Source organism: Camelus ferus, chromosome 5 (genome assembly GCF_009834535.1).
Source record: "Camelus ferus isolate YT-003-E chromosome 5, BCGSAC_Cfer_1.0, whole genome shotgun sequence".
Lineage (NCBI taxonomy): Eukaryota > Metazoa > Chordata > Mammalia > Artiodactyla > Camelidae > Camelus > Camelus ferus.
Window position 1 is genome coordinate 23,693,960 of NC_045700.1, and position 21,752 is coordinate 23,715,711.

At 37.0% G+C, this 21,752-nt stretch overlaps 1 protein-coding gene across 3 annotated transcripts in view; it reads left to right on the top strand.

The window, feature by feature from the left end:
• ARHGAP15 (Rho GTPase activating protein 15) overlaps positions 1 to 21,752 on the top strand; it is a 574,294-nt gene that overhangs the window by 389,882 nt on the left and 162,660 nt on the right. For all 3 annotated transcript variants that reach the window (XM_006191397.2, XM_032479387.1, XM_032479386.1), the window contains exon 11: positions 4,803 to 4,880. In XM_006191397.2, coding sequence (XP_006191459.1) covers positions 4,803 to 4,880 — 78 coding nt within the window. The remainder of the gene's footprint in view (positions 1 to 4,802; positions 4,881 to 21,752) is intronic.

Here is a 21,752-nt window from a genome sequence, read left to right on the forward strand (position 1 = left end):
CTCTGAAATCAAGCTGGACCTTCAGAAAGATGGAGAAAGAAATGAACAGCACTTTTTGGGAGCAGTCTGGGTGTTCCTGCGCACAACTGTTCTTGCCAGAGGGAGAAGCCAAAAAACCAAAGTATTGCGAGAATGACTCTTCTTGTGGTAGCTCTGGCCTCCTAGGAATTAGGAAGCACCATAAATCTCAGGAGAGAGACTGTGCAAAAAATTCCCAGCCCACATTTCAGACTCCAGAGGTTCAGATGCATTTTGTTACAGTGAAGAAAAACAAGCAGACTTTTTGGGCACACCTCTCAGCCAGGCTCAAACTCTACATCTTCCTGGGTTGTCCATCATTCGAGCTACCAAGAATGTTACCTAGTTCACAGTTTGCAACTATTTTTTAACAGGCTCATCTGCATTGTTAAAAAATGCCTATATTTTGGCAGATAAGCCAGTCAACTCTGGAAATAGTGCTGGTCTCTTAGACTTCTTTTTGGAAAGTGTCTTAAGATTTATGGTGGGAATTACTCATAACAGCTGCATTCTTTCCACTGGGTTTAGACCACCATTTGGTCTAATAACTCCTAATTGTGTGTCTATCCTAGTCTAAGCTTCTTCAGGAAAAAAATAGGAGGGAAGACTTTTGAAAATCCCCTACAGCAATACCCGGTGATTTCTGTCAACAGTAAACACTATTTTGAAACTCAAGAAGGTCAGCTGATGAGGAGCAAATAAACAACATTTCAGTGAACGTCTGTTTCTTCAGAGAATTTTTCATTAACCTCACATTAATGCTGTCCTGATCAAAATTAATGTAAAATGTTTTAGTTTCGTTGTGTTCCCAAAGTATTTTTAGCATAAAAGGCAAAATTCCTGTCAGCGTTTACAGTCATGGTATTTTCTTGAAAGAAGTACCTCCCAAAGTGATTTTCTCCAAACTTCACCAAAGCACAACATAGGTACCTTGAAGACATTGCTCATTTAAAAATCATAAGAGGTCTAATTATATTTCCAAAATAAGTAGTTTCCAATCCAGCAAGGATAATGTGGCCATGAAAAGGATGTCCAAATCCACCAATTTACATTGGTTTGGTTTGGCATAACTTTCAAAGTTCTGGGAGCAAAAAGAGGATGCACGTGAATCACTATGATTCAGGTTCAGTTCCCAGGACTTAGGGTTTGCCATTCTGTGAGCCATTCAGGGGAAAGCTAATTAACTTCAAGACTGTACCTATAAAATTTATAACTGCTGAAATTCATTGATATGTTCCAGATTATTTTGCAAAATGTAATACCCTCCTTTTTGATATGTACTTTGTCATTTTCACTCTACTTATGTAATTTAAAAAGTATGAGAGCAGGGGACCATGAGCCATTCAAAGCAGGAGCCACTAACGTCAGAAATTGTTATCTTTTGCAAGATATATGGTGCTGATATCTCTGAATCTAAAGGGCTTGGAAGTTGTGTCAAGTTAGATTCAAATTGCATCTAATGCATTTTGCTTTACTCCTTCTTACTTTCTGGTTTCCATCTTAAGCCACAAAGCAATTTCTCTACCGTGACTTAGTTCTACAACCACAGTGGTCGCGCTGGTCTGAGTTACCCACCCTGTCTCCATCCCCAGCCTCCCCTCCTTTTATTCCAAAAGAAAATTGGGTTATTAATTTAGGATGAGGCTGCTTTGTTTGAACAGTATAGTGCTTTCCAATTTCTCATACGTAATATATCCAACCCATACTGCTCTTTCAAATGTTTTTGATTACTGAACTTAAAAAAAATCCTACTGAAATTTATAAAAGATCAAAGTGGTACTTCCTATGTTGTAACTTTAAATTTCTAGAAGAGAAAAAAGTCTTTAGATACTGGGGAATTTCAGTAATGGAAATTCAGCTTACAACTCTAGGCAACATATGCATTTCAATAACATAAAAAATAATACTAGAAAAGAAAGAATTCTGCTTCAAAATAGAAATGCACTTGATTTTATACATCGAACGAGGTATGCTTATTCAAATGAGGCTTAAGTAAGGTCCTTTATTGCAATGCAGTGTTGTTGGAATTCAAATAATTTTGTTTACTGTTGACCTTTGATAAAGATCCAACTAATTAGCAAAACAAAAATTAATTTAAAAAATACATGGTAAGTCTTCTCACTTTTTATTATAGTAGTTGTTAATTGACACTTCATCTTTAATCATTGTTTTAAACAGGGCTAATTTGATTGATTTTTTTTAAAAAACATATATTAAGATTTCTCATTTGGGGAATGTAGACCTGTGTGTTCCATCAATGTTTCTGTTTTCCAAGATATTCTTTTTCTCAAATCCCTTCAGAGCAACTGAAAACTCACGGAAAAAAATCAAGACCACTTTCATTTGGTGGAACTTTGTGATGGCAAACAAGATGACATTATTCAATATTCGTGGTTCTGAATGACCTTTGACTATTTCTAAAGCAAAAACTATCACCAAAGACCCCAAATTTGTCATCAATAAACATTTTTCTATAGACAATATGGAGCCACTGATGAGCATTTTAGAAAAGAATTTCAAAATATTCTCCCTAATGGTGACACATTCAGAAAAATTACACATACCCCCAAGAGGGAAAACCTTGAAAGGGACACACTTACTTGAATGAGTAAATTTTAATATTTTAAAAATCAATAACCCTATTTAAAATTATATAGTTAAAGCTAAGTACCAAACACTATCTAATGACAAAGCAAAAAAGAAAATTGTTGATAAATTATAAAGTTCTGAGCACATGTGCATAAATTGAAAACCAACATGGTCCAATACTGAAACTAAAAACCAAATGTTAGGAAAGTTTTAATTAAGATGACTGTCATATTTAAGTTGTCAAATGCATATTGTACTTAAAAACAAACTGGAGTGCCTTTGATTAATGGAGTTAATTTGTGCGTCAGGAAAAAAGAATGCATTTGATTTTTATAAATGTATAAATTTATAAATTTATAATTATGTCACCACATAGTAGTAGGTGTCCAACCTCACCTCAATTTGTCACAAGTTCATAGATTCATAGCTCTCAGGAAGGGACAGAGGTTATTCTAGAACTACAAAACTCACACCAATTAATACGTTTGTTAATGGCGATTCCATTTTATTGACGTTATATACAACTTATTATGTGGAAGAGTAAACACCATAGTGAGGATGGATAGATGGGGCATAGAGGATTTTTAAGGCAGTGAAAATACCATATATGATACTATAATGATGGATACATGTCATTATATTTGTCCAAACCCACAGAATATACAACAGCAAAACAGAACCCTAATGTATATGATGCACTGTGGATGTGTCTGTCAGTGTAGTTTCATCACTTTTAACAAATGTACCACTCTGGTGGGGGATGTTGACCATGGGGGGGAGGCTATGCATGTATAGGAGTAACAGGTATATGGGAAATCTCTGTACCTTTCCTTCAGTTTTGATGTGAACTTCAAACTGCTCTAAAAAAATAATGTCTTAAAAATTACTGAATGATGTCTTTCAAGTATGCCACTAATACTAGTATTATGCATTATGTTACTCTACCCTAACCTACTGATAATATATTTTGTGCAACAGCAGAAATGTTCCTACTGTAAAGTATGTAAAAACAGAGATGGTAAAGGAGCTTATTTCATGTCAGTGAAGGGTTTACAAGGACTTTATCCTGTTATGCAATGACAATAATTTCTACCAATTGACTTAATACTTACTATTGTGAATTTCAATGTTTAACGGTGGTGCTACACCACCTCCCTAGAGAAACTACTGAGATACTGACCTCTACATTAGCTGGTACTAGGCCTCTCTGAGGGCCTAGACACATCGAGGAATATGCAATCCCAACACTAAAATTATGTTATCAACATTTCTTATTGACAATAATAGTGTTTGAAGTGTTTCTCTTTTCACTTTCCTGTTTCTTCATCTTTTTGATAACTGGGTCATGGCAATAACCACATGCTATAAATAAAAATATGGAAAACAAGTGGTTGATTATCCAAACCCACTACCAGGATAAGTTATTTTGAATTACAGATGACTAATTTTAAAATAATCTGAAACTAATGTCACCATTTGTCAAGGGTTTCTTTCTATTTTGTCCTCCATAATGGAGCACCCCATTACCTGCAGTACACTACGGATTATCAAACTAGTTCTTCATCTGAAGTAGAATTTTCTTTCTGTAGTCATATAATCAGAACAATACATGTTATGCTACAGTTTCTTGATTACAGGAAAATGAGAATGAAACAATGGAAATGGAATGGAATCCCTAGGAATAGAATAAGATAGAATGGAGCAGAATAAGAGTAAAGGGGAGGGGGATGGAGAGGGTAGAAGAGAAGAGAGAGGAAGGGAGTAAACGAGAGAGAAGAAGGGAAGGAAGGAAGGGAGACTTCACAAGTACCTTGCGTTAGTTTGACGTTCCAAAAAGGGTCAATGATTCGCATATACATGAAGGTCACCCCCCACCCCACCCCAGCTTCATTCTTGTCTTTTCCTTGGGAATAAGTCTTAACTATACTGTGAAATCCTGTGCTACCTACTGCTCTTTTATGGTTCAACTACACTCAGATCTGTTAATGATTAGCTGTCACTGAACTTCATGATTAGTTTATTTGGATTAAAATATTGATGATTGCCTGGTTTAGGACATAGAAATTTGTTTTCTCTGTGAGGAAGAGATGGTGGTGATTTACTGCTTCCTTCTTTCCCATAATTATTAGTTTGTTTTTCTTCTACCATCTCAATTCTTGTATGAGTGAATATAAAACATGCCCGTTTGTTTTCAGGTCTAGATGTTGATGGAATATATCGAGTCAGTGGCAATCTGGCAACAATACAGAAGTTAAGATTTATTGTCAACCAAGGTAAGCGATTTCTTCACTTCAGAACTTTTTACAAGCAGTTTCATCTCTAATAATATTTCAAACTCTCTGCTGTATGTATTATGAATAAATAATGATAAAAGCTTTGAAGGGAGAAAGAGAAAGTTGAAGAAATTAAACAATTATCTCTGGAGAAGTGAAAGATAGACAGTTTACTTGGAGATGAATAGAATCAAAGAGAGGGACCAACTATTAGTTTGTGTGAAATAAACAACAAGTGGGAAATGTGGCAAATTAAAGTGAAGAAGATAATAATAAAAGAGTAAAAGAAAAGCATAACCTAACTTTGAAAAATGTACCTGGCATATTAATACACACTTCATAAATGTTGATAAATGAATGGTGGAAAATGTAGTAATCAAAATCACAGATGTTAGAAAACCATATAACAGGTAAATAAAAGAATTAAAAATTAGGAAATACACATATCATCAAAGAATTACAAACTAAAATAACAATGAAATACTACTATAAGCCTATTGGAAAATTTAAAATTTCTAAAAATTTTAAACACTAAATACCAGCATTTTAATGCTAAAATTTAAAACACTGACACCACCAAATGCTGGCAAAGATGTGGAGCAACAGGAACTCTCATTCATGCTGGTAGAAATGGAAAATAGTACAGCTAATTCGGAAAATAGCCTGGCAGTTTCTTACGAAAATAAACATTCTTACCATATTATCCAGCAATTATGCTCCTTGGCATTTATCCAAGTGAGTTCAAAACTTATGTCTCTACAAAAAAATGGCACACAGATATTTCCAGCAGCTTTATTCATAATTGGTAAAATTTGAAAGCAACCAAGATGTCCTTCAATTGGTGAATGGAAAAACGAACCATGATACATCCATATAATGGAATATTATTCAGTGATAAAAAGAAATGAGCTATCATATCAAAAAAAGACTTGGAGGAAACTTAAATGCATATTGCTAAGTGAAAGAAGCCACTCTGAAAGGGCTACATACTGGATTGTCTCAACTACAGAGCATTCTGGAGAAGGTAAAACTATGGAGACAGTAAAAGATCAGAGGGGAGAGAAGGATGAATAAGTGAGCACAGGGGATTTTTAGGGCTATGAAACTACTCTGTTTGATATTGTAATAGTGGACACATATCATACATTTGTCAAAATCTACATAATATACAACACTAAGAGTGAATTGTAATATAAACTATGGACTTTAGTTAACAATAATGCACAAATATTGGCTCACCAATTGTAATAAACGTACCACACTAATGCAAGCTGCTACTAACGGGAAATTGTAGGGGGATGGACAGGGTTAAGGCGAGTATCTGGGAACTATGTACTTTCTGTTCAGTTTTTCTGTAAACCTAAAACTTCCTTTAGAAAGGCATTAAAAAAATTTTTAAAAAAATAGGAAATATTGAAGAAAAAAAAAGGAAGGCTAAAACATCTTTAGATGGTGTTATAGATAGCTTATAGGTTTACAATTAGATATGTGGCGTAAAATCCAGGCACTCCTTTCTTGGGCCCTTGGCATTTTATATTCTTGGTTTATATACCTCCCTATACTCGGTTTCTTATCGGTAAAAACTGGAAGGAAATATCTTGGAAACATTTGTGAGAATAAAATGAGATAGTATGTGGTAATCCCTCAGTAATACAACAGATTCATGTTAGTCGTTTAATACATGTAAGATTCCCTTTCATTTAAAAACAGTCAGTGATGTCTTCTTGCCTTCAGGAGAATTGACACAAAGTCTTCATAATCTGGCTTTCCAGCTAAATTCTAGCCAGTTGCAGGTCCTCTGAATTTATTTCAGAATGCATTCCTAACTGCTCTTCCATATTTGCATTCTGTTGTATTTCTTAATGCCTTTGCATACTCTCATCCATCTATTTTCAATACCCTCCTATCTTTTCCTTCCCATGCCACATACACAAGTTTCCTGCCTGGTCAGATTTGTCCTTATACTAAAGGCCCGGATTATAAGTAATTTTCTACAGGAAGCCTGCAACGTTCCTTCAGTCAGATTCTTCCTCTGTGTGCCCATTGTGCTGGGTAGTTAAGTACGCTATTAGTACAGGCATATCTAACTTCTAAAAGTCCAGCTATTATAAGACCCTGAGATTTAAAGCCATCTTTTAGAGAGAATTTTGTCAAATCTACTCAGTGATTATATTTCAGAAACATTAAAATGTGAAAGTCTTGGAATAAAAAAAGAGGACATTAGTGGAAATATCTGTTTCCTCCACAAATCTTCATACACCTAAAAAGGTAGAACTTAAATCATCCTTGCATCTCCCCTCACTAACCAGTTGTAGCCCTAGAACTTCCATACAGGGAGCTCTTAATTAATATTTGTTGAGTGGTGTGTATCTGTCTGTGTGCGTATGTGTGTGTGTGTGTGTGTGTGTGCGTGCATGTGTGTTGCAAAGGGGAGAAGTATCGATACTGAGAATCACTAACCCCTCCAGCAGTTCACTTTGGGCTGAACTATCCTTTTACGTGTTAACTGCAGTACTTTATGCCATGGCCACATGATTCGTATTTCTAAGAATCTCTATAACCGATAATCTGTTTACTCTGTTAGTTCACTAATATGAAACTCTTTCACAGTTACTCTCCTTTCTGGACAAAAAAAAAACAGAACTAGACTTTACCTCATGACTTCACATTGGCCCCCACTGGACTGAACCAGAGTACCCTCTCTGTGGTTAAAAGATAGAATAGCCCCAACTCTATGACTATTCCTGTCTATAACCAGCTAAAATCATTCTTGCAATATATTTCATACTGAAACCATATCCTGATTTGGATTCTAGACAGCTGGGCAACACATTTCTTCTACAAAGAAGAAATCTCAAAACAGAAGCCATGCTAGAAACAAATACTAGTTGCATTTCCTGCCTTTAAAAAAATTATGCTCAGCAGTTTGAAAAGGCAAAAAAGAAATCTGCAATGAAAATATGAAATTTGTCCATCTCATCTTTTGCAATCCAAACTTCAGCATCCTCTGGGACTGTGTAACTGCTCATGTTTCCGTAAGAGTTGACAATGTAAAGCTGGACAGAGGCCTGGGTTGGTATCTGGTAGCACAGAATTGTCAGTAAACTGTCTCCCTGGTTTATAGCACTGTCAGAATGCAACACATTCAAAGCAAATTATGCTGTATTAGGACCTTTGATACTGGTGATTTTGGCCAAGCTATGTTGTGGAGTTTTTTGCATTAGATGATAAAAGATATGCATATAGCAGCCTCTCTCAAATTTTACTAATCAGATTATCCTGTGAATGAAATTTCAGGAGTGAACTCATACCTTGGTACTAACACCATACCTTCCCCTGCTTCCACATGTGGAGCAGAGCTGCCGTAGAAGAGAGTTAGTGCTGGATGCAGAGGCTGAATGTGCACACTGTGCCCTCCCCTCTGTGTGTGTTTGTGTGTGTGTGTGTGTGTGTGTGTGTGTGTGTGTGTGTACACGCAATGAAATAGAGTAGCAGTAGAGTGGTAATTCCATGAAAAACATAGAGGTATGTGAATGCAATATATATTTTTTTTTTTTTTTTGTATTCGAAGATGAAGCAGAGATGATTTGGGCATACCCTCTTTGTAGTAACACCTTTTATCTCCTCCATATTCACATTTCACAATGTTTCCTTTTTAGAAGGTTCTGAATGTACATTTTAAAAATGAACAAGCCCTACCCACTATTAGACTAGACAAATGAAAACTGATTTTGGGGATTTTCAAGAACAGTTTAATTGCAATTTATGTATTTCACTAACTTTCTTGAATGCTATAATCATCAGCAATTCTAAATACACCAGTTGAATGATTCAATTTGTTTTGGTTTTCTGTTTGACTCACTAAATCAGTAGAAATTGGATACCCTTATTATACTTCCAGATCAGATGGCATACAAGTTAAATTCAAAGTGATCACTTTTGAAAAGCATTTCCTAATTACAACTAGTAATGTTGATGATAATAGTAATTATTATTATAAAAGCAGCTAACATATTTTCATAATTTATTATGTGCCAGGCACTGTATTAAGTGCCTAACTTATATCATTTAACTTAGTCGTTTCTATCAGTCCATAGAATGTGTGCTATTATTGTTCCCATTTTAAAGCTGAGGAACCCGAGGCTCAGAAAAGTTAAATAATGTCCCAAGGTTATAAAGCAGTAAGTGAGGGAGCTAGGACTGGATCCCAGGTCTCTGTCTCAGAGCCTCTGATGCAGACCGCTGCCATGATGCGGCATTTCCCATGCGTTAATTGTTGATTCCTGCCTTACAAAAGTGGAGAGAAGGCTTTTCCTGTTTTATGAGCTCATTCGTGACTTTCTGTTTTCTGGTTTATGTGAGTGACAAGTACTGTCACAAGAGTTTGGCTATAACTTTTCAGGAAAGAAAAATGCCTGGGAAAACACCCAACACCTTAGTTAGGAAGAAGCCGGCACTGCCATTCTCCATAGGGCTTTATGTATCTATGTTCGGACCAAGGAGCTACTTCAGCACAATATTCTGTTGCAACCTGCAGGAAAGGCATCAAGAATTCTAGCCTTACTGGGCTGTTGATGCATTAGTGAGCAGTGCTCTGCCTTGTTTGTTGTATTTGGTGACAGCCTTCAGTGACATTTTGCTGATGCCAATCTTCCATTCTGTGAGGGCGTCCCCCAAAGAAAACTGATCTATAACTTTAGATGTCAACTTGTCATCAGCCTGTGACACTGTGTTGATTCTCTGGAATGATCTGTGACCTGACGGTTTTCTTGCGTGGGGGTACTTTTACAAAGGGCAGACTTTAGCATTGAGGAAGCTGCGTAACTGTCTTGAGCACTTTTGACAGTGGGCCTTAAGAGTTGAACCAGTCTGAACCCCCCCCTCCTTCTGACATCAAAACTGTGGTCTGGGCAGCCCATCTAGCTTATTGCCCAAACTCCAAATTTGGTTCAGACTCTCTTTGGTATTAGTTAGCTGTTCTTTTTCACCTTTTAAAAAAGGGGACAAGGGAAATTGATATCCTTTTTGGAAACTATTAACTGTGAAGCTTCTCATGCCCAGGAGCCCATGGGAGGGCCATGAAGCACTGAGGGGAGAACTGAATGGGAATTTTCCGAACTGGTGTTTCTTAGTACACAATAACAAACGTTCCCTCTAAGCATTTCTCTGAACTGGAGGAAGTTACTTCTTACCAGGATTTTAGACATGTTTTCCGTATATAGAAAAATAATTTAAAGGAACATTCTCAGGGACACCCTCCTTCACTTTTTCACACCCGGAGGAACAAAATATATAAATGCCATAAATCTACATGGCCAGGAATCTTAATTGGGTATGTGGGTGTGTGTACGTGTGTGTGTGCATATGATTGTGTGTGTGTTATTTTTAAATGGAAGAGGATTTTTTTCTCATTAATTTACAGTCTTGTACTTTGCATATCTTTATTCACCCAGATCTTATTGGCATAATAATCCAAATTAAATATTGGCTTAAAGAGATGGATTTGCTTATTTTGAACATGCTAAGAATAAGCTCCATTGAAAATAAACTATTAGAGAAACAATTTTATGTTCCAACTATATCTAAACTACTTTTATATAGATTTGTACCACAAAGCAAAGAAAGCAAAGCATTACCTTTAGTAGTTATCCCTGTGCTTTTCATATTACTTGCAGCATCAAAAATTGAATAAAAGAAGGAGAAAGAGAGAAAGAATGTGAACAATTGGCAAGTTTCATCATGAAATAAGCAATTGGATGAAACAGAAAAAGATCTGGAAAAGGATTTCTAAACTTCTAGTTCTGTTCTCATAAAATAGCCCTTGTATCAAGTCCACTCATTTTTCTATTAAGTGAGTTTATATTGCCCTCTTATTATTTTTAAAACGAGGTATTTCCTTAAGCCTGCTTCCCTCTCACCGCCAACCACAGCAACAACAAAACAAACTGTGTTATGTGCTTTATCCCATTTCACAGAGCGGTTTTTTGGTAAGTCAAATCACTGATATTGCACCTTTCTGGCTGCCGTGTGACGAGATTATCTTTTAACAATGATTCATTTTTCCCATTAAAGCTGAAAAGATCACTTGATCATAAAAGGGCCAGACTCTAACATTGGTCAGGGCTTTGGAAACTTTTTTAGACCTCATTTTTCAGCTACAGTGAGCCAAGGAGCTCAAAGACTACTGATGCCAAAACTTGTATCACTTTCTAGCTGCTTAAGAAAATGTATTTGTCTTTAGTAAATAATGCTAAACACAGAGGTCAAAACAATAAGTTCTTCATGTGCATACATGTTTGAATAGTTTTTAGTTTCATATAATATTCTAATAACAACTTTCTGAATACTTCTAGTCTCTAAAGTACACACATTCTGACTACTTATTTTAAAGCAAAATCATATCATCCACTTATTGTGAACTCTATTTTATAATTTGTTACATACCAAGCAATAAGAAGCTGGCTTAACTCTGTTGTAAAACAATTAAAGACGGAAACGAGCTAGTGGGGAGAGAGCGCTGGATAAGCCTCGAAGGAGCTACCTCCTTATCTTGATTCAGAGCTATTTGTTAGTCTAATAGAAACTATTTTAACCCCTTTGAATCACAGACTCTTCATTTTCAAAAGGAGAACAATAATGAAAATGTGAGGACTTTAAAAATTCTGAATCAGCCAAGTAATAATCAGAATTAACAAAGATGACAAGTGGTTACATAAATCAGATCAACATTACTTAGTTGTCTTAATAAAAACATGATACTAAATATTTATAATCAAATATGTTTTTTGGCTTCCACATGATTGAGTTTTCTCTGATGATAATAAGATTGTTTTTTCTAGTAAGAACAACCAAAGATAGGAAAGCTTCCAATGATTTGTCTCATTCCTAGCCAAATTTGTAGGAATTATGGGTTCATGAACACAAAAGAGAAACTTTGCTTTTCTTATCCACAGACTTTTGGGAGATTCCAGATCCCAAAAGAATAGTCTCATGTTCATTGGACAAGGGAAGGAAAGTCTACTGAAATTTTAGATCCTAATTTAGTTGTGGCTTTTCCATTGAGTCCAGAAATTAAATCAGTCAGTGTTGTATAACTGCCAATCTTCAAGGAAACCTCTAAGGATGTTTATAAAAATCCATCATCATCATAAGTCATCATCATCACCATCAGAATTAATGTGTAGTCATTAAAAATTAGTGGAAAAACACACCAAGCTTACTTCTGCTCTCACCAAGCTTCAGAGCACTGGTTTCTGATCCTGATTATATTTCAGAATTGTATTGGTTATCTACTGCTGCGTAACAATATTACCACCAACTTGGCTGCTTAAGGCAACACACATTTATTATCTCCCAGTTTTTGTGGGTCAGAGGTCTGGACATGGATTAGCTGGATCCTCCATGAAGCCATAGTGAAGGTGTCAGCCAGGGATGGGTCCTGATTTGGAGGCTCAACTAGGGTGGGTCAGCTTCCAAGCTCCCGTAATTGTTGACAGGATTTAGTTGGACTTAAGTCCTCAACATTACTGGCTGTTGGCCAGAGGCCTTGTAGACCTCCCCACAGGCCATCTCACAACAAAGCAGCAAGAGAGAGGGAACAGTGGCTAAAGCAGAAGTTATCATCTTTTGTAAGGTATCGTGAAGGTTGTATCTCAACACCTCTGGTGCATTCTGAAGGTTATAAGCAAGTCATGGTTCCTAACCATTCCCTAGAGGAGGGGAAAATCAGGGATCATTTTAAAGTCTGTCTGCAACGAGAATCAAGTAGTGGAACTTTTCAAAAATAAAGATTTTGGAGCCCAGTCATAAAAACTCTGATGTATAAAGGCTGGAGCTGTAAGTATGCATTTTTAAAGAAAAACTTTCCAGGCGAGTCAAGTGCATAGCCAGATTTGGGAACCCCTGCACAGTATCCAGCTAGTTTTATTCTGGCTATTTAGAGGAGACATGACCTACAGACCATAAGTCATGTGAAGTTTATGTTTGAGGAAAGCAAAAATTGACTATGAACCCTTTTTTGTCAACCAATTTTCTAGCGAAGAGAGATTTTCTCTTCGATTATTGATTGATGTACTAATGTTAACTAACTTTTATGAACTCTGAGTCAGGATATGGAGTATAACTAAGAAATGAATGTCACGAATGTGCCATGTGTATTATCAATATGGTTAAAATAACTGACATTTTTCATAACTGCAATCCTTTTCAGATATTGTAGATTCTGGAATAAATGAAAAGGAAAGAAGCTTTACCTAGGGATTTGCTAACAAAACTAAAGAGTAAACAGTATTTTAAAATGTAACAGAATGATACTGATGTTGATAATAGCTAGCATTTAATTGAGAATCTACTACATGGCAGGTATGCAAAGTTAGAGTTACCGCTAATCCTCATAAAAATTTGCAAGGTAGATAAACCTTATTATTATTATTCACACAACAAACTTGTGATTTGGAAAGATTAAGTAACTTTTCTAAGGCCACAAAGTTAATATGTTTTGGAACCAGAGAGTGAACCTATTTTATCGCTAGTTGCTGAATTCAATTTACCATGGGGAGGGGGCAGAGAGACTTTTTTTTCTTTTTACATCAAAGAAAACAAAAGCCACTTTTTCTCATTATAATACTATACTTTCTTGGTGTCCAGTCTGTGGGGCTCTTTTATGAAAGAAAACCTCATTTAAAAATGTTCTTTCAAAAAATAACCCCTAACTGCTTGTGCCTTCATGAAGAGTAGTAATTTTGATCCATTTTTGTATCCCCAATATGGCAAAGTGCCCAATATTCCTTATGGTTTAAATAAAGATTTGTTCCAACAAAATTAGAAAATGATGAACTTCTAATGCAATTCACCTCCCTATCAAATGGTTTCACTGGTACATTGTGTTAGGTGCCATTTCTTGAGTGTTTCAGTAAAAAAGACTCAAGCTATATTTTGCATTTATTTTCTCGCAGACCCCTATAAATTAACACTTAATTTTAGATTGGATTAAAAAATCATGGGACATAAATAAAGAGTGAAAAATCCGTTATTCCCATTCTCTGCCTCAGTAAGACCCAGCTTAAGGAGAGATGATTTACTGTCCCTCGACAAAGTGTGTAATTAGCAATGGGACAAGTCAGGCATGATACTGGGAGGAGTCGTGTAACTTCGTTTGCCGTCTTGGTTCTCCAAAACGTTGGAAATGACTAAGTAGAGAGAGAATCAAAATTGAGTAAGTATCAGTGAAATTAATTATATTTCTCTTGTTAAAACTCCATGCATTGAATTTTGAATTTTGAAAGTATGCTTTTCTTTTTGTTTTCAAAAATAATTATAGCTTCAGTGACTTGCATATATTTATGTAAAACCTCTTTTTCAAGGTATTCCATGTAGTTCAGAAGCATTTTGTAACAAAAGTGTGCTATAGGAAAAAAAAAAAAGCACTCTTATTACTGCAAAGCTGCTTCTGGAAGGAAAAAGTAACAAGTCTAGGTTCAGGAAGGAGTTTTTTTCAGGTCCCCATGCATACCCTGAAGAGAAGCATCCAAAGTTTACAAAAATAGGGGCTAAAACAGTGATCACATGAAAATCTGAATGACTTAGAGTCATGCGACTTCAAAACCCATTGTCCCGTGCGCCCTCACATTCACGAGCCCGCTGGAGACGGAGCGGCAGGTATCCCTGTCGGCTTTCGTCTTCTCGGAGGGTCCTGACACATCAGAACTGACATGGAACTGAGATGTGAGCTCCATAAATAAGATTTTGGCTTTTACATCATTAGTTCATTGACAGACACATAAAGAGTTCTTACTCTGTGTCAGGAAACATGCAGGATGCTGGAAATATAGCGGTGAATACAACGAATGACATTCTCATTGACATAGAGCCTAGATTTCCATGGCTATTCCAGTCCAACAGTCAAGAAGACTGGTGGTCTGTTCACTGTGAATTAGTAAGAAAACACGAGGGTCTGCAGGCCCCCACAGATTCGTTTCCATTCCTACCTCTCTGATCTCACCATGTCCCTCTCTCTCATCTCATTGTTTTCCAACTGCCCTGGCTTCCTTTCTACCTCAGACACATCAAGCTCATTTCCTTCCCAGGCTTTGACTTTTGTTCCTGAGTACCTGGAATGTGCTTCCTTCAGACTCCCACAAGACTCTCTCTTCTCAACATTCAAATCATCGTCTCAGCAAGGCCTTCCTTGACTAACACGTCTGAAACTTGCCTCCACCCTACCTACCCAGTCACCCTCCATCGCAATATTTTGTTTTGCTTTCTTCAGAACACATACTACCTGAAAGTGCCTTGCTTCTTTATGTGCTGCTTCGGCACCTGCCTTTCTCCTCTACGCTGCAGCTCCATTCAAGCAAGATCTTGCCTTTTTTGGTCACCTAAGTATCCCCAGTTCTTACTGCACCTGGCACATAATAGCCTTCAAATAAGTGTTGAATACAAATGAATTCCATAAGTAAATGAATGAATAATGTTGAAGCACCAGTGATGGATAGGTTCTAATCTAAAAGTAACTTTAGCTTTTAGGAACAGGAAAAAAGAATACTTCAGAATTTGAGAGTCTATGTCCAATTGGTCCAATGAAGCACAAACTTCTCCCCACCTTTCATGTCCCACCTCCACCTGAGCTCACCATCTGACTTTCCAACATGGACCTCATAAGAAAGACTTGGCGAAAAAAGAAGGCAGCTGTCAGGCTGGAGGACCAGAGCCAGCTCTAACAGCTTGGCCCATTCAGCCAAGAAAGGCTGCCTCAACAATGGGTGACTCCCAGCCCGGGTGGTAAGAGCACATTCAGGACTGTCACCTGCTTATGTGAATTTCCACAGTGTAATTCCTCTCAGTGACATTATCACCAAGGCTCTGACAGCCACATGCCAGTCTGCCAAAGAGCACCTCTGGCTCAAATTGCAAGGGGCTATCCTGGCCTTGCCATGCCCCCTCCCAAAGGTATTAAAAATTGAAAAGTATGTAAGAATCAGGAAAGGAAAAGAAATTAGTTTAAGGAATAAAATAAGGTTTTAATTTGCCTTAGAACAACTTCAAACGGCGATTACTCATTCAAAAATATGTGTTGAAAACCGACTATGAGCTAGGCTCTCTTCTGGGTACTGAGGAGAGAACCTAGGGGAATCAGACTCTGGGGGAGTGTTCACTTTGTTGTCAAGAGACAGATAATAATCAAATATGCAAGATGCTTACAAGTCAAGAGTCAAGATGGGGCCAAGATAGAGAATGACTGATGGGGATGAGAGGGATGGTCCTCACGTTGAATGATCTGGGAAGATCTCTTTGAGGAGGAGCCATCTGAGTAGAGACCTGACCTGACAGGGAGGAGAGAGGCACACAGAGATGTGGGGGGACAGCAGAGCAGGCAGAGGGAAACTGGTCCCAGGGAATGAGGGCTTGGATGACATCAGGGCACAGAACTCAGAGAGGTGGGCAAAGCCAGCCCAGGGAGGACCTTGCAAAGCAATATAAGAAGTTTGTCTTTCATTTTAAGTTCAGTGGAAAGTCACTGTGGTTGAGGGGATCAGGGAATGATCTGACATTATTTACTTATTTTAAAAATATTCTTGCTGCTATTAGAAGAACAAGAGGACAAGAGTTAGGAGGTTATTATAATAGCTCAGTCAAGATATAACAACAGTGACTGGTTTACATGGCATAAACGCTATATTCTAATTTGTCTCATTTTTCATGTGCCTTTTGAACCATTTCTTTTAGGCAGTTAGGTGCCATGAGAAGAATGAGGTCCAAGAGTTAGAAAAACTGGATTAGTTTCCATGTGACCTCTTACTAGCTGTGTCCTCTTGCCCAAGTCACTCAGCTTTTACAGGCCAATTTTCTTTTCTTTAAAGCAAGACTATCTGTTCTCTTGAGATGAGTTAATTACGTGAAATAGTGAACCAGTTATACTGGAAAATGCTACCACATACCTCGTTTCATTGAGCTTCACTTTACTGCTCTTCACAGATACTGCCTTTTTTACAAATTGAAGGTTTGTGGTGCCATTATTCCAATAGCATTGCTCACTTTGTGTCTCTGAATCACATTTTGGTAATTCTTACAATATTTCATGCTTTTCCATTATTATCTATATTTTTTATGGTCACCTGTGGTCAGTTATCTCTGATGTTACTACTGTAGTTGTCTGGAGTGCCAGGAACCATACTCATGTAAGATAGTGAACTTAGCCTATAAATGTTCTGCACATTCTGACTGCTCTGCCAACCAGCCATTCCCTCATCTCTCTCCTTCTCTCTATCCCCTGACACCCAACAATATTGAAATCAGACCAGTTAATAACCCTACAATGACATTTAAGAGTTCAAATAAAAGGAAGAGTTACATGCCTCTCACTTTAAATCAAAGGCTAAAATGATTAAGCTTAGTGAGGAAGGCATGTCAGAAGTCATAGACCAAAAGCTAGGACTCTTTTGCCAAACAATTACCCAAGTTGTGATGCAAAGGGAAAGTTCCTGAAAAAAAAAATAAATAAATAAAAGAACTACTCCAGTGAATACATGAATGATAAAAATGCAGAACAGTCTTATTGTTGATATGGAGAAAGTTTTACTGATCTGGATAGGAAATCAAACCAGATACCAACATTCCTTTAAGCCAAAGCCTAATTCAGAGATATGTCCTAACTTTCTTTAATTCTGTGAAGGTTGAAAGAGGTGAGGAAGTGGCAAAAGAAAAGTTTGAAGCCAGCAGAGGTTGGTTCATGAGGTTTAAGAAAAGAAGCCATCTCCATAACATTAAAGGTGAGGCAGCAAGTGCTGATACAGATGCTGTAACAAGTTGTCTAGAAGATCTAAGATCATTAATGAGGTTGGTTACACTAAACAGTTGATTTTTCAATGCAGATGAAACAGTCTTGTATTCAAAGAAGATGCCGTCTAGGACTTTCATAGCTAGAGAGGAGAAGTCGGTGCCTGGCTTCAAAGCTGTCTCACCAGATCTTTATAAGAAGGCGCTTCACTTTACAGATGATCAAAACTCCCTTTGAGTGTAAATGAATTCTTAAAAGTTGCATTTGTCTCATTCAGCTGATGTTTCTAGAAGGCACTATGTGAATTTAAAGCCCAGCCATGATCTTCCTAATGTCTGGTCTCCATCTTGGAGGCTCTCAGGGCAAACAGGATGTCTGGCAATCTACTTAACATAGAGTCCATGAGATCCTAAAAAGCTCATTGGAATAATTTGTTCAAATGGCAGTTTTATTTGCTATTTCACTGTCTCATCTTTAACATTTTTCCAGATTGTTTGTCTTTTTGTGGTCTCCCTACTCCCTGCTACATTTTCCTTAGTGAGTGCCTGTCTTCTCCTCTACTTAATTCATTCTTTTCATGTTCTGACAACCGTAAGGGATTCACTCTCCTCTCTCAGCTCGAGATACTGGAATTCAAAATCTCATCAGCCATCGGGACTGGAATATACTGGAGTATATTATTATTTGATTGGTCCCAATGGAAGGAACAGCAGATCTGTCTTTCTAAGCAAGCGGTGCACAATCATTGGTTCTGCTGAATGATAAATTCACCTCCTTAAGACAAATTTATGATTCTTGGAACAAATCTCAACAGGAATTATCTTATTCCTCCACTCTGTTCCCATAGCATTTTGTACCTATGGCTCAACACTGATTTTAGTCTATTTTGCATCACATCTCACTCTCTTTCCCAAGTGTTAGATGCTGGGAGGTAAAATGTGCTTCACACTTACTTCTGGATTTCCCATTATACCCATCATGTGCCAAACACATTATAGGCTCTTAGTAAAGTTGTACCTGCCAGAACCTATCATTTCTGCTTGCCAAATACTCAGCCAGGGGAAGCGTATGTCTTGGAATCAGCGTTACACTTCTAGCCCCAGAGAGCCATCTGACTTGAAATTGGGGTCAATCATCAGTTGGAGCATAGAGAGACCAAGTGTGCCTTTAGAGCCTTCAATTCAAATACCCTCACCTCTGACACCTCCAAAGGCATTGAGCCTACTTTCTCTATACTCATACCCAAAGCACCCAACCATCTTCTCCACTCCTTTTTCCTTACCCTCTACTGAACTTTATCATCCCCATTCGCAAGGGTCTGTTCAGACTTTCCAAGGTGACAGTCCATTAATCTGAGTATACTAGCTCAGGCTCTCTACTGCATAGTAGCATAAACAGGGGGCCTCCTATAACCTGGCCAGTAGTGAGGATATCAAGCTTCTAAATAGGTATTTTCAGCAAGTGATATTGACTCACCTTGAATCACACCCCTTAGACAACCGTATAGTCAGCTATGCCTGGAATTTTCCTTTCATGACTCAAGAAAATGTTGCATCTCTCATATGTTTATTCTGACTTCTGAATATAGCTGTCCTGAATCCTAAATCCAGGTGTAATGTCTGAGATCACTGTCCTTAATTCTAATGTAGTTACCTAGAAATTCCTCCTAATCAGAACTTTTAAAATATACAAAATACACTTGAAACAAAAAAGACCATATAAAGAACCATCTAAAACATTTTAAAAGTGAAGTACACTAGCTAAATTCAATCTCCAAATTACAAAAATGGGAAAAAAAATTTTTTTAAGATCCTTATATCTGTTTCTTCATTTATACCACCTTGTGTGTTTATAGAAGAAATAATATTCAGGTACCTTTTATTTCCCTGGGATAAGGAAAGGAAATGCTAACCACAAGGCAGCCTCATGACTCATAAGTCTGTAACTGGTATTAATGAACTTTTAAAATGCTAATTTTAGTGCTTACCCCAACAGAGAGACGCCTTAGAGCAAAACCTCTCATTTCTTATCTGCTGAAAGCAATGTGTTTGCATCCCTTACAAAATAAAATGGTTGAAATGGGGTTTTTGAATGGTTTAAAGTTTCAAGGACTTCTCTTGTTCACAGTTATTCTTTTAGAGAAAAGAAATTTATAAAATCACATCCCTTAATGGTCCCTCTGCTTGAAAATGGAAATACTTCCCAATATGTTCCACTGTAGGAAAATCAAAAATAACATGTAAACTACAAATATGTTAGCCAATTGAGAATATTTATTAACTAAATAATTTAATAATAAAGAAAATGCCTAGTTGATTAATTGTTACAGAGTAAAAATTACAATAAAACTGTCTTGATCAGTGCTTTGCAGAAGCGCCATTACTGTCTGTGCAGTTGTTTAACAAGGATTTAATTGGAAAGATAAGTGAATGCACATTTAAAAGTATTGTTAATTTGCTTTATAATCACCCCATCCTTCACAGTATTGACAGCACAAGGCACAAACCCCTTTCTGCTTTACAAGTATTATTTTCCATATGTGCACAATAAATTCTGAAGCAGTAATTGGAAATTTTATGGGTTCCAACATACCTAGTATAGTGTGTTTAGAGGTGCACTCCTCCTTTATAGAGGTAACTCAGTTCTAGTTGTTGGAAGCAAGTGACAAATCCGACTTGTGTATTTTCCCCATTCACTGCAGACCACCATCGTATTTTGTCCATTTCCAGAAAAATTGCACCTTTTATATTTTATGTTTAATAAAGTCAGGATTGAGAAGAAGAAAAAATTGTCTGAATTATTTTCAACTGTGACTGTTTATACTATTTTCTTGAAAAGGTGAGTAAACAGTAGAGGTTCTAACTAAGGATGGTTTCTAGACTGTATGGCCATAGCAGAACACCATTTTCCGAAGATAGTTGCATCTGAACCTATTAAAGGAGAAAAGAAAAGGATAAAAGAATGTCTTCTATGCATGACCTCTATTTTTATAGCCATGCAGACTCACACACAGACACTCCCCTCACCTTCACACAGCCTTTAGAGTTTGGAATCATTTGGTCAAAATTCCAATCAGTATGGCTTTCAAAACTATGTGTATATAATGCCTCAGATTTCTAGGCTTTGCTGACCAAGCGTCCATTACCTAAAGCCCAGAGACCTTCTTTAATGTTGAGTCTAAAGCTGCTTCAGAAGCAGCTTGTTTGCTTAGTCCAATAGGGAGGGAGTTAGCGTATATTATCTATTTGCTAGTTCTGAAGGTGTGACAGACTCCAGGTTTTACTGCAAGAGAAAAAGTACAAAAATATGAGCCTCTTCTTAAAAATGGTGAACTAGAATTGAACCTATTTCAAAAGCAAGAATTGTCTATTATCTCTGGAAGATAAAGGCTGCCCACCTGATCTTGATGAGAGGGGCATGTCCCAAAAGTGTCTCAAGTCAGTGACACTAAAACTGTGAAAAGATACAGGAAACATGTGTCATGTCCTCCTCAGCCATGCCCCCATCTGCTAGAATTGGTAGAAATATCCTTAACTTTGGTTAACTGTAGTTATTTTTTTTTTCTGTGAATAGCAAGTGCCTCAACTATGAAAGCATAGGAATTCTTTTGAGGAAAAATTTTGTTAGAATCCTTTTTAGTATAAACCCCTTTGCCCTCTTGATAAAACAGGTGATCTCATATATCATCAGGAGGAAAAGTATTTTTATCTTTAGTTTGGCTATGCCTCTAAACCTCTAAGCCTCTCCCATTCACATTAGCTTTTATGCTTACAGTGTGAAATAGACATATACTGAGTTTCATATATCTAGAGATGTGCCAATAAATGCTAATAACCAACCATTAATAACAACTCACCAATCACATGACTCCCTTTTCATTTCTTTCTACATATGTGTATGAAAAAGAAATAAGAATAGTCTTTAAAGTATGTACACACGTGTGCCCATGTGTTCTCTCTCTCTGTATATATATATGTATATGTAATATGTGTGTGTATAATTTCTCTAGCAAAATTCTTCCACACTGAGTTTCACTCTCCCTACATGTATATGCGCTTGTGTGTAGTGAAACCATACACAGGCACACATGTGTGCAC